Source organism: Nicotiana sylvestris, chromosome 10 (assembly GCF_000393655.2).
Source record: "Nicotiana sylvestris chromosome 10, ASM39365v2, whole genome shotgun sequence".
In the NCBI taxonomy this organism is placed as follows: domain Eukaryota; kingdom Viridiplantae; phylum Streptophyta; class Magnoliopsida; order Solanales; family Solanaceae; genus Nicotiana; species Nicotiana sylvestris.
This window is the reverse complement of record NC_091066.1, coordinates 38240460-38254757: the sequence shown is the minus strand read 5'-3', so window position 1 is coordinate 38254757 and position 14298 is coordinate 38240460. Positions and strand designations below refer to the sequence as shown.

The 14298-nt window shown below is 37.3% G+C and overlaps 1 protein-coding gene across 1 annotated transcript; it reads left to right on the top strand.

The window, feature by feature from the left end:
• On the top strand, window positions 1–9836 carry LOC104236701 (uncharacterized). The gene is made up of 7 exons (XM_009790686.2): window positions 1–1393; window positions 1493–1558; window positions 4508–4652; window positions 4762–4980; window positions 8615–8801; window positions 8890–9085; window positions 9402–9836. Exons 1-7 carry the CDS (start codon window positions 240–242, stop codon window positions 9514–9516), a joined length of 2082 nt encoding a protein of 693 aa, XP_009788988.1. The 5' UTR covers window positions 1–239; the 3' UTR covers window positions 9517–9836.
• The last annotated feature ends 4462 nt before the right edge of the window (window positions 9837–14298 follow it).

Sequence of the window (14298 nt, the reverse complement as noted above, 5' to 3'; positions counted from 1 at the left end):
TTTTCCCTTTTTCAAAATACCTCCAGAAAATTTCTCTCCCTCGCGCTGTCTCTCTCCCCGACTCCCACATCCACGCAAAAAAGGAAAAAAAAGAAGCATATCTCTCTCTTTCTTCTTTATCAACCCTAATCCTCTGTATTTCAATTTTCTGTATTTCTTACTTTCAATTCAAATCCCTTCCTTCTTTATCTGCATATTTCAATCCCAACACCGACTGTCAAATCATTAGCATTCGATTCATGGCGAACAGAGATGCAGACCCCAATCTGGGGTACCTCACTCGAAAAGAAACAGAGGTAAAGCTTCCTAGACCTACACGGGTGAAGAACAAAACCCCAGCTCCAATCCAAATCACCGCCGAGCAAATCCTCCGGGAAGCTAGAGAACGTCAAGAGGCCGAAATCCGACCGCCGAAGCAAAAAATCACTGACCCGACCGAACTAGCCGATTACCGCCTCCGCAAGCGCAAGGAATTCGAAAGCTTAATCAGCCGAGTCCGCTGGAACAAAAGCGTGTGGGTAAAATATGCTAAATGGGAAGAATCACAAAAGGACTTCAAACGTGCTCGTTCAGTTTGGGAGCGAGCACTCGAAGTCGATTACAGGGATCATACGATGTGGCTGAAGTATGCTGACGTGGAGATGAAGAATAAGTTTGTGAATCATGCTCGTAATGTGTGGGATCGTGCTGTTACGCTTTTGCCTAGGGTTGATCAGTTATGGTACAAGTATATTCACATGGAAGAGATGCTTGGGAATGTAGCTGGCGCGAGGCAGATTTTTGAGAGGTGGATGACATGGATGCCGGACCAGCAAGGGTGGTTAAGTTACATTAAGTTTGAGTTGAGGTATAATGAGGTGGATAGGGCGAGGGCGATTTTCGAGAGATTCGTGCAGTGTCATCCGAAAGTTAGTGCATGGATTAGGTTCGCGAAATTTGAGTTTAAGAATGGGGAGGTAGCGAGGGCGAGGAATTGTTACGAGAGGGCTGTGGATAAGTTGGCGGACGATGAGGAAGCAGAGCAGTTGTTTGTGGCGTTCGCGGAGTTTGAGGAGAAGTGTAAGGAGACAGAGAGGGCAAGGTGCATTTATAAGTTTGCACTTGATCATATTCCGAAAGGGCGAGCTGAGGATTTGTACAGGAAGTTTGTGGCTTTTGAGAAACAGTATGGTGATAGGGAAGGTATTGAGGATGCTATTGTGGGGAAAAGGAGGTTCCAGTATGAGGATGAAGTAAGGAAGAATCCGCGGAACTATGACGCGTGGTTTGATTATCTTCGGTTGGAAGAGAGTGTAGGGAATAAAGAGAGGATTAGAGAGGTTTATGAGAGAGCCATTGCTAACGTTCCTCCTGCTGAAGAGAAGCGGTATTGGCAGCGATACATTTACTTATGGTAAATCTGATAGCTTATGCATTGAATGTGATATTTGAATTCTTTTTTGGATACCTTAGTATTGCAATTATGTTTATTCGCTGACTTTGCTCTTTTTAGGATTAATTATGCATTATATGAAGAGCTTGACGCACAAGACATGGAAAGGACCAGAGATGTCTACAGGTAAAATATCATTGTCGCGATTGAAAATGTAGCTATGTAGTTCATTTGGTTGATGAACCATGTTATTTATCATGCTTTATATTTAAAACTGATTGACCTGGATGGAGGGCCAAATGTAGTAATCTAGCTTTATCAACAGTGCTTTCCCTTATGTCTAGATTATCTCTTCCTTAATTAGAAGGCCTGCAAGGGTTCTGCGGCTTGTCTCGAAATTCTTCTAGTATTCTCCTATTAATTGCATGGATTAGGTATACTTTACCTTATCAAAAAAAAAATGCATGGTTTAGGTAATTATCGAAAAGAATTGCATGGTTTAGGTCGTTATACACTGACAGTAGGAGTGCTGAGTCAAACTGGTAAACCCAGAACTCCACCTTATAAACACAACTTATCAGTCTTGATTCTGCTCCATTCATTTGTCTTATTCGGCGTTGTAGCATGATCAGTATGCAGCAATTACATCTACCATTAATTTCTGGTGTACCGACCCCATTACTAAAGGATCATTACTTGTATTAAATGATCAAAACCATCCAAGGAAGCCTTCCAAGAATCCAACAAATAGTAGCGAGGGTTTAGTCAAAATAAGCGTCAATAGAGGAAGTGCGCAGAAGCAGCACATCAAGCTAATCACAGTCAAAGTATATAACAATATGCACAAATAGAGCATATAAGGTTATGCACCCTATCTCGACCAAGCAAGGTTAGGAATGCTACAGTTGAGTTCTGATATGCCTTTTGATGTTTTATACTGTAAACAGGGTAGATTTATCTCTATGAGTTAATACGAGACTAGTTCTTGCACAGTAAACATTTGGGGCAAAACATTTTATTCCTAGGATTCCTCAGCTTGCATTTATCCAGCAGAATTATTTTTTTGTTACGTAAAGTAAAATTTTATTCATGTATCAGCATCAATTGTATGCTGGTATAGACATCTGAGTACAAAAAACGTATCGTACATTGTAAAAAAACATGTTGCTCCAAAAAGAAAGTAAGAAATACAGTTAAACTTAAGAGTAGATACATTCTTCTTTTGTCTTTCATAATTCTTGAGTTTCTCTCCTTTCATATAAACTCCTAAATTGTCCCAGGTATTGTGTTCCAATTTCTTGAATGAACACCCCTCAGAGTCCTTTTCTGGCAACCTTGCAGCAGCTTCACTGTGCCTCTTGTCAGTCTACTGTTAACCCAACAACAACAACAAAACCCATAGGTGGGGTCTGGGGAGGGTAATACACATTACCTTACCGCTACCTTGTGAAGGCAGAGAGGCTATTTCCGATAGACCCTCAGCTCAAGGAACAGTGAAAATAAAGTAACAAACAGTGGCAACAACAATGCAATAGGAGCAAATGACACAACATGTAATAATAAAGAACCAGGAGTAAGAAAAATACAAAAATAGTACTAGTACTACAAGATTAAGAGACACTAACGACTACATGTCAACCTTCCACCCTAATTCTCGATCTCCAATGTTAACCCAAAATATTGAAAAAAAAGTCCCACAATTGTGACGTAATTTTGCAATGCATAAAAATATAGTTTGTGTCTTCTGGTGCTCTTCACAGAGAGGGAATCTACTGCAGATGTTCAAACTTGTTCTTCGTACATTTGGCTGTGTTAGGCATGCACTTTTGCTTACTAACTAAGTGAGAACACTGAACCTTGTAATGGGCATTGCTTTGCCAAATCTGTTTCGAAGGCCACTTGAGTACAGCGTTCTGTGTATTATGCAAAAGTGAGTAACAAGACTTGACTGTAAAAATACCATCCTTCTTGCCTTTCGAATGGATGCTGTCCTTTTTATCTAAACGTATGCAACAGGTTCCCAACTGTTGAAGCAAATGTTCTGTCTACTCCCAGATCATTGCAATCCCTTCTAAAGTATTCTGCCAACCACTGTTTGAGTAGTATTCTGAATTAGAGGCTTCCTGGTTTTATTCACCAGAATTCTTCCTTGTCTGTATATCCAGTTGATTTCCCTGTTTTCTGGTTGACTCTGTATTGTCGTGAGAATTATGTTGCATGAATTAAGGTCATTCACATTAATTATTACATATTCCTTTTTAATTTTATCAGGGAGTCCTCAAGCTGATTCCTCATCAGATGTTCTCATTCGCAATGATTTGGTTGTTCCAGTAGTTCAGTTTGATTCTGATTGTCCTGAATTGTGGGCTAAATGTGGTGATATGGAGGTGCTATGTTACTGGTGACAACAAATTAGCTTACAAACTGTTCGCTTCCCCTGTCTCTAGAGCGTGTCCTCCTTACTTATTAGCTTACGGGGTTCTATGGCCTCTTTGAATTTTGAAAATAAACCCACTATTCCTCTACTAATTGCATGCTTTAGGTAGCTATGATATGACAGTGGGAGTTCTGTAGTCAAAATGTTAAATCCAGAAACTCCTACTTAAAAACATAAAACTTATCAATATGAGCTCTGTCCCATTTAGTTGTTTTCTTCAATGTCTTTTCATAACCAATATGCAAGCAGAATTACATCTGGCATTTTACTGATTCCTTGGATTGATTAATATTTGGGGTGCTAAACTCATTATTAAAAATTCATTAGTTGTATTATCAAAAAAGAAGGGTCATTGGCTGTATTAAACAATCAAAACTATCAATGAAATCCTCCCAAGAATCTGCAAGGAACAGAAAAACGAAAGAAAGTATGTGACACATCTTTAGGTGTTCTGTGCTGTAAGCAGGTACATTTATCTCTTAGGATATATAGACAAGACCAATTACTTGTATCTCTGTAGCAAGCATTTGATTACAGGGATATCTTTCTTGCATTTAGCTACCTGAATTCCTCTCTTCTCTACACGTTTGAAATCTTTACCATCTTCTGTTGATTATCTGTTTCCTAGACCTGTGTTAACATAATTTAAGGTCTTTCAGGTAATTTCATATGTTACAGATTCCTTTTTATTTTATCAGGGAGTGTCTTAAGCTGATTCCGCATCAGAAGTTCTCATTTGCAAAGATTTGGTTGTTGGCTGCCCAGTTTGAGATCCGGCAGTTAAGACTCAAGGAAGCACGACTGCTACTTGGAGAAGCGATTGGAAGAGCTCCTAAAGACAAGGTATTTCCCCAAACATCTTTATGTGGATTGATTCTTCTTCTGATATTTCTGAGGTATTCCTTTGCATGTAACCTTACCTATATGTGTTTTTTTGTACTCTAACATACAGATATTTAAGAAGTACATTGAGATAGAGCTGCATCTTGGAAATATAGACCGTTGTAGAAAGCTTTATGAGAAGTACTTAGAATGGTCACCAGAAAATTGCTATGCTTGGAGCAAATTCGCCGAGTTAGAGAGGTCCTTGGATGAAACGGAGCGAGCCAGGGCTATTTTTGAGCTTGCAATTGACCAACCTGCGCTGGATATGCCAGAGTTACTATGGAAGGTATTTATGTTGTTCTACTGGCTGATATGCTTGTGTTTTGTCAATAAGTTATTTAGAATGTAATTATCTTCTATTGACTCATGCTCTTGCTTGGTGCTGCTGCTGGGACTCCAGGCAGTCCTATGCTGGATGTTGCCTCTAGCTCATTGTAATATTGTATAAAGATGGATTTCTTTCAGCATAGTTAACTAACTTGGCTTTGATATCAATCCCGGAAAAGGAATCTGCTCCATAGTCACTTGTCTAACTGAAGGTTAGCAGGTCACACCAGCAATGTTGGCATTATAAGAAAATTTTTAGCACCACTTGGTGCTTTGTGTACGTCAAGCCCATTTAGATTCCCAATGTCTAAAAATAAGCCTGTCTTTGAAGGGTGCACACGTTTTCTAATTACTGTAGAAGTTTTACCATGGACATCCAATTGACTCAACTAACTATCCTGTATGCTGTCCATACTCATGGCTATCATTTTGAAAATCCATGGTCTTTGTAAGTGCCATCAATGCCTGCAACTTATATGATCTGAAATTTCGAGGAAGTCAGTAATAGAAGAGTAGTTGTGAAGGAATGTCTGCACTAGGGAAAAACAACTAACTAGTCATGAGTATAGGCTTACCCTTTTTTTTGGATGGTAATAAAAATGGGATAAGAACTGAATAAGGCATGAAAAGAAAACTAAGCATTTGGAAAATGCTCCTCATGTTTTCATATGTGATGCATTTTGGAGACTAATGGACAATAATAGTAAGGAAGGAATTTAGCCTACAAACATTGACGACTTGGGACCGGTGCTGCGCAGCTGCGGATTCATTATTTGTCCTGCGTTCCATGTGTTCCTTGTTCTTTAATGTTTGAATTCTCTCAGACAAATATCATCAGGTTTAGCAAATCTTTGTCAAAACCATTTTTGGACTGACCTTCAGTTTGCTTCCCCCTTATATAAAGAACTAGTATTCTCATCCAGATACACAATGGGTTTTTTCATTAAGTGCTGGGATATTTTGAAGCACGACATCATGGAAGCCTTCAACAACTTCCATTCCCAGGAGATGTTTGAGAAAAGCTTCAATGCAACATACATAGCCTTGATTCCAAAGAAGACAATTGCGAAAGAATTGAGAGATTTCAGGTCAATTAGTTTGATAGGGAGTTTCTACAAACTGCTCTCAAAAGTTTTGACTGAAAGACTTAAGAAGGTGGTAGGAAAATTAGTAGATGCTTAACAAATGGCTTTCATCAAAGGAAAGCCAAATAATAGATGCAGTGTTGATTGCTAATGAAGCTGTGGATTCAAGAATTAAAAAGAAAGAACCCGGAATCCTATGCAAGCTAGATATTGAGAAGGCTTATGATCATGTCAACTGGAGCTTTATACTGAAATTGTTAGACAAATGGGTTTTGGGCAGAAATGGATCAGTTGGATGAAATTTTGCATATCTATTGTTACATTCTCCATTCTCATAAATGGATCTCCTGAAGGTTTCTTCCATGCACACAAAGGTCTAAGACAAGGCGATCCTTTATCTCCCTTTCTATTCATTATAGCCATGGAAGGATTGAACAACATGATTAAAACAACCAAAGTCAATGGATGGGTTAAAGGTTTCGAGGTTCACAGGAATGGGGCAAACAGTCTAGAGATTACACATCTTCAATATGCTGATGGTACTCTAGTCTTCTGTGACGCTGAAGAGGAGCAACCCAGGTTTCTAAGGATCATCTTGGTCTTATTTGAAGGAATTTCGGGACTACACATCAACTGGAGAAAGAGCCATATTTATCCCATTAATGAAGTTAATAACATGGAGCAACTGACACAGATAGTGGGAGGAGAAGTAGGGTCCCTACCTACTGTATACCTTGGGATGCCTCTTGGTGCAAGATCCAAATCCAAAGAGATTTGGAATTCAGTCATTGAAAAGTGTGAGAAGAAGCTGTCAAGATGGTAATCGCAATACCTATCAATGGGGGGCAGGCTAGTTTTAATCAACTTAGTATTAGACTCACTTCCTGCTTACATGATGTCTTTGTTCCCAATTCATGCCGGATTCATACAGAGACTGGACAAACTCCGAAGAGCCTTCCTTTGGCAAGGGAATAAGGAGAAAAAGGTCTTCCATTTAGTTAATGGAAGATTCTCACAATGGCCAAAAAACAAGGTGGTTTAGGAATAAGAAATTTGAAGAATCAAAGCAAGACTCTTAGATTGAAATGGCTTTGGAAATATTCTCAAGAACCTCAAACTTTATGGAGCAAAGTGATCAAAGCTAAGTACGGTGAGGAAAATAACTGGGTGTCAAACAAAGTCAGCACATCATATGGAGTTAGTGTGTGAAAATCCATCAGAGAACTTTGGCCTATAATGAAGATTCACTCTTCCATAAGAGTGAACAACGGAAGGAACACATCATTCTGGAATGATAATCGGGTGGGACATGGAAGCCTAAAGGAAAGATACCCCGATATTTTTGGTTTGGCACAAAACCAGCATAGGACAGTAGCTGATATGTGGAGTTATCAAGGATGGGAACTCACTCTTAGAAGACAGTTGAATGACTGGGAGATAACAAGATTAGCTGACCTCTACAAAGAGCTGGAAACATTTAAAGGATTACAGGAAGGGGTGGATTCACTTTGGTGGCAGAGGCACAAAAGAGGGGTCTATCAGGTGAATGATGCATATAAGATTTTGAATCAAAATGATCTCCAGATAGATGTTTGGCCATGGAAGCATATACGGAGAACAAAGATTCCATATAAGGTAGCATGTTTCTCTTGGCTACTAGCAAAGGATGCTGTATTAACCCAAGATAATCTCATAAAAAGAGGAATTTCTCTGTGTTCAAGATGTTTCCTATGTGGGGAAAACGCTGAGACTATTAGCCATTTATTTCTACATTGCAAGATAACTGACTAACTATGGAAAATCTTTATTAGTCTTAGGGGTATTTCATGGACAATGTCATGCAGGATTAATGAAGTTCTTTATAGTTGGGAAGAAGCTGGTGTTGAAGCAACTAACAGAGATAGATGGAGGACAGTCCCGACTTGTATCTAGTGGACAGTCTGGAGGGAAAGGAATGCTAGATGTTTTGAAGATAGAAGCAACTCAGTACAGAAGATCAACTCAATTGTATTCTTCTTTTTTGTTGTTGGTGTAAACAGATTTACACAGAAGATACATTGACAAAAATACTAGGATCTTGCTAGGTTGCACACCAGCACATCTACTTACCACCTACTGGTAAATTTGGTTTTCAGTACAACCTATGTACTGATGTTATTAATATATACAAAAGTTATCAATTTCAAAAAGTATTCTCATCCAGATTTGCTGATCTGGTTTAGGTCAGTAATAAACATTGCCTTTCCAAGTGTATAAGACAATTTAGTTGGAAAACTAGCATGCACAACGGTGAAGCTTCCCAGAAGCGTTCCTCTTGAGGAAACTATCTTGTATAGAATGCCAACAGATTGTCTTTCCTGTTATATATGTAGGCCTTTTTTACTTTTAACTTTTTCACAGTTGATTAAGAGTGGTTCAAGACCAAATCATGATATCTGTGCAATTTAGTCTTGGGACATGTATTTACATAGATTCTAACAAGCTACAACTACCGTGCACTTATGATAGGCTTACATCGACTTCGAGATCTTTGAGGGTGAATTTGATAGAACAAGAGCACTATATGAAAGACTTCTTAACCGCACAAAACACTTGAAGGTGTGGATAAGTTATGCGAATTTTGAGGCCTCGGCTGTGGATTCAGAGGTTGAGGAAGATATTGAGCAGAAGAAGAAGCGCCTGCAGCATGCCAGAGGTGAGAAAATGCTATCTTTATTAGTTTCTCCATTAATTTTGAATTTAATGTTGATAATAATTTTGTCTCTCTTTTTTTGCGCATTTAGATGTTTTTGAAAAGGCCATTACGTACTACCGAACTTCTGCTCCTGAATTGAAAGAAGAACGAGCAATGCTTTTAGAAGAATGGCTGAAAATGGAAAGCGGTTTTGGTGAGCTTGGGGATGTTAACTTAGTCCGTGCAAAGCTACCAAAGAAACTCAAGAAGAGAAGGCAAATAGACATGGAGGATGGTCCAGCAGCGTATGTTCTTTTACTATATATTTGCCTATTTCTGATGTGTTTGATCTTTTTCAATGTTTGCCGGCAAAAAGCAGTTGGGGAGACAGAAAATTTTCAGATGGTCGAGTCCCTGCATGTTGGTTTTACGTTGCAGAAAGAATGGATTCTGCCAAAGCTGTTTGCATATATGGCAAAGCTTAGTTTGTTTTTAGTCTGCATTCCTTTATGTAACTTGATAAGTCATCACTCCCAATTTATTAGTACTTGAATTAGCAAATTGCTGCAAGGACTAACTTTGTTTTGTACTGTTTGTGATGATGGTTCTAAATTTTTGCAGGTACGAGGAGTATATCGATTATCTTTTTCCCGAGGAAACACAAACCACCAACCTCAAGATCTTGGAAGCTGCTTATAAATGGAAGAAGCAGCGTGTCGCATCCGAGGAGGATTAGTATCTTTCTCTGTTAGCTTCCATTTGATTTTCTGAAATGTGGCTAGCACATTTGTCTTCCCCCCCCCCCCCTTCTGTTTTGTACTAATTGTTGGGTAAAAGTAAGAAAAGAAAAGATGAGAAGTGTTTGTAATTGACATTTATACCTTTCTATCTCAACAAATCTAATCTGGCATTGTTGTGTAGTCAAATCCAATGTTGTAGAGTGACGGAGAGTTCCAATTTTGGTCTTGACATTGTTTAGCTGTATTTAATGTTGGCCATATTTATGATGTATAAATTATATATCAGATGTAATTTTCTATCTTGAACATTTCCTCATATTGCCTTTTTTGGTAGCATAAGATAGTAGTATTTCGTTTGCCTAATTTCATTTCTCGTGGGATAATTAATTTCCTTAATGCTTGCAAATAGTGTCATAGGTCTTCCTAATGCCGCATTATTTGGTTGAATAAGTATTTTGGAACGTCTTAAATTTGTGGTTGAATTTTTTAATAAGAATAAATTAGCTAGAGTTCTCCTTAGCCTCGAGTAATATTCTAAGTGTAAGTGAGTCTCAGAATTTACTGATGGAGTAATCTTTCATTCTCCTTTATCGTCATTCTTTTGTCTCTTTGTCGAAGCAAAGGCTAGAACAAATGGAAATTCTTGCACTTTGCGGTCAGAAAATTGACAGGAGAAAAATAAGAGGAATATTAGTATCTTTGTTGATTTGCATAGAAGAGGAGAGCTTTAATGTAGCTGGTAAAATTGTTCTATGTGACTAGGAGGTAACATGTTCAAGCAATAACCTCTTGCAAAAATACAGGTAAGGGTGCATACAATAGACGTTTGTGGCCCAGTGAGCTGCCCTTTTATTTGCATAGAAGAGAAAAGGTAGAAGAAGTACAAATCAATAAGTAATTTAATTGAAAATAATGGATTGATTGTCGTAGTAACCGAGTATAGACTAGTCCTATTATACAAATGGCCGGCGGTTACTACATTATCGTTCAACAAATCTTATTGCGAAAATCTAATCACGATTTACTTGATGCCAAACTAATGTGTTGCTGGCTTTCGTTGTCCCCCTTTTATTCGTAAAAATTGCACGGGCGACTATACCCATTTTTTTAAAAAGTTTTAATTTGTACCCTTTTTTTAAATAACTTCAGCCCCTTTCTCCTTCTCCTTCTCTTCCTCTTCCTCTTGGACAAATTTAAACTCAGCTTACCTACACAACATTCAATCAAAAGATCCTGAGCATCTCGGGCAACACGAACATCTGGGGGCAACATTTCTTTAATAAATTTTATCATAGTTGTTGAAAAGCGATACACTGGTCAGTATAGTGAAAGAAAGCAAACCATTAATGAAACTAAGTTATTTAAATCAAATACTAGCAAATTCGTGAAAATTAAACGAGTTTCAGAGATTAAGAATAAAAAGCAACATTAAATATGTTCCAGTGGAGATAGAAACCTTTTAGTTCATCAATTTGGTATTTAAGAAGTATGCCAAATTGGAGGAATCTGACCAGGAGGATTACATAAGTTAGTGAGCACCTGTATTTTAATTCGCCAGTTACAAACAAAAACTTTAGCTATAAAGCTGAAGTCGCCAGTTACAAAATAAAAACTTCAGCTCTAGAGCTGAAGTTCGTCAGTTACAAAATAAAAACTTCAGCTCTTCGCCAGTTACAAAAACAAAAACTTCAGCAATTACAAACAAAAACTTCAGCAAATAGAGAACAAAACTTTAGCTACTATGCTTAAATTCAACAATTACAAACAAAAACTTCAGCACACTTGCTACTTCAGTCTCGTCTACTAGAATGCTGAAGTTTTGCGTGATTGTCTTTGCTACTTCAGCCCCGTATGCTGAAGTTACGCGAAAAAGTGAGTACGCTTGTAATTTTTTTTGCAAAGCGAGCACAAATTAAAATGTGACCCAAAAAACAGGTATAGATGCAAATGCCCCAATTATTCCTTTGGAAGGTGATTCTCGGCTATTGTCGATCTAAGCCCGTATAGATGAAGATTAGGCCCAAGTTGTGCTGGTCCAAATCTAGGTCCAAACTTTTGTCTTAAATGAAGAATTAAGGAATTTTTACACCCTATAGAAAACCTTAGTACCCTATTTATTCTAAATAAATACCATTTTAAAATATTACATCCTATAGATACCTTTTATACTTTATAGCCAAATATCTAATTATAGTTACATCCTACATTTAAGGCACCATATATGCTAAATAATATTTTTCTCTCTCCTTTTTAGTCTTTTCTCTCACATAATCACAGTAAAATTGACTAACCACGTTCTCTCTCTTTTTGCATACACTTTACTCTTTCTCTCTCAACCCACGATTCATACTTCTCCTCCCACCCAAATTCTCTAGTTCTCCTCCATTATCACTCCATTACAATCGCCTAGGGTAAGTTTAATTCGTTGATTTTGATAGACGAAGAGCAATTGGTTCAACTGTAGCGGCTCGATTCTACTTTGGCAGTGGTCGTTGAAGTAGGGTTCACAGCTTTTGCATAATTCATGGCTTCGTTTGTGGGATTTGAGGGTTGGGGATTGTTTGTAGTTGTTGTAGGAGGTTGAGCAGATGTGTTAAGGGGCTGACCAGCCAGAATTAATGGCTGGCCGCCGGCCGGCGAAGCCATCAGGCTGCTTCTCTCTCTAGATCGCCCAAATCGCCTATTTGTATTCAGTTGTATTCGAATGTATATTTCAGTTGTATTCACATGTATTCAGTAGCATTAATTTATATATTATAGATGTATTAAAAAGTTATGCGTATTCTCTTGTATTCAGTTTTAATCAGTTGTATTTAACTATTTTATTCAGCAGAAGTTAGTTGTATTTTGTTGCATTCAAGAGTTTTATTCAGCTGTATTCAGTTGTATTTTGTTGTATTCAAGTGTTTTATTCAGATGAATTAAGTTGTATTTTGTTGTATTCAACTGTATACAGTTCTACTCAACTGTATTATTCATATGTATTTCTCTTTATCCAGCTATAATCTTTATTATGTATCTTTCAAATAAAGATTAATAAGGGATCGTTTTAGTTCGTTGAGTTAAATTAGGAGAATATCATGTGATTTGATTTCCTTAGTTCGTGGAGTTAAATTAGGAGAATATCATGTGATTTGATTTCCTTAGTTCGTGGAGTTAAATTAGGAGAATATCATGTGATTTGATTTCCTTCCGTTTTTAACCAGTTTAACCTTCTGTATTTAACGTTAATGCCGCTTGAATACAGCTAAATACATGTCAAACTTAGCTGGAATTCCAGTTTTTACGCCTATTTTTTTGGTTGTATTAATGAATACAACAGCTTAAATACATAAAATACATTGTATAAAAACATAAAAGATATCTATAACACGTAATATAGCAAAGGGTATCTATAAATGACTAATTAGACTTAAAAGATGGTGCTTTATGAAAAATTCCCAAGAATTAATATAGCCAAAATAGAGGGGTTCTTTAGCAAATACCCATGGGGTGGAAAGTATTTATCTGCCCCTACCCACTTTATTTTTCCCAACCCATTTTTTTTATTACTCAACCAAATAAAGTCAAACTAAACTACTCTAAACCAAGTCAAGCCAATTCAAACAAAAAACAATGCCAAGCCAAACCAAATCAAGTCAAGTCAAGCCAAGCCAAATCAAGCTAAGCTAAACCAAAATAGCTAAGAAAAAAAAGTTGGGATGGGTGGGTAGGTAGGGGTAATTAGTTTTAATTGGGTAGGTATATATTATAAATAGTTTTCAAATGGGGAGGAAAGAGTAATTATTTTAAGCTTAATGAGTATTTTGCATAAATTGCTCAAAAATATACATTCAAATGTTTACATAGGTAATAGTACTATTATTTTGTTGTACCTATTGGTATTTTTAGATGGTTGAATGGCAAGTACCGTGTCATGTTTTACTTTCTTAATGTTGCAAGTAGAGGCGGAGTCAGAATTTTGAATATATGGGTTCTCGAATCCTAAGTTACTGTGTTCGGAATAGAATATTTTACACATATTAAGTAGATTTTTTAATACAAATATAAGATTTGAGCTGAAATTATTGGGGTCCGCGGAACTTATAGCTAGGTTGCAAGTACTTTAACCGTTGGTTTTCTTATTATTAATTTTTGTGCACGAGGGAAACACTTTGTAGGTTTAGAGTTCACACGCCTACGTGAAGCCGTGAAGCCGTCAAGCTTAAACAAACACACGTTCTTCACATAGAAAGAGTAACTGACGTCTGACAACAAGAAATAAATAAGAGTTTTAAGAAAATGATACCTGAGAAACGGTCCTCTTCAATTATTCCCAGATTAGTATACCGTAATTTTATCCCAACCAAATGTGAAATAAACTTATCTCAAATTTAATTGCGGAATTAGTTATCCCTTATCCCTCGTACCAAACAAGCCTATACCTTTCGTGCCACATTTTGCAACATGAAAAAGAAGAAATTCCCCGTATTAATTGATAAAGTTAATGAAGCTTCATTTCATGTATTCCAGGTTTTCAGCTGTACTTTTGCCCAAGGATGCCTATATAATGAACACTAAGTTGAAAAATTAAAGAAAGCAGAAACCAAAGAAATTAACACAAAGAAAACCAAAAAAAGCAAAGACATGTTTGAGTTGAGGCAAAACGGCAACCATAATATTCCAGAACACCAAACAACAAAAAAGGAAAAGGCTACATGTTACAGTACCAGAGTGTTTTATCAGGCACTGGTTTTCAGATACCACTGCACTATCCAAAAATTAACTATGAGAAAATG

What these genes read in the sequence shown, in the direction of transcription:
- LOC104236701 (XM_009790686.2), top strand. Translation starts at nt 240, where the DNA reads ATGGCGAACAGAGATGCAGACCCCAATCTGGGGTACCTCACTCGAAAA. An exon ending in GAAGAGCTCCTAAAGACAAG is followed by an intron (nt 4,653 to 4,761) that starts GTATTTCCCCAA and finishes TCTAACATACAG; the next exon opens with ATATTTAAGAAGTACATTGA. An exon ending in GCGCCTGCAGCATGCCAGAG is followed by an intron (nt 8,802 to 8,889) that starts GTGAGAAAATGC and finishes TTGCGCATTTAG; the next exon opens with ATGTTTTTGAAAAGGCCATT.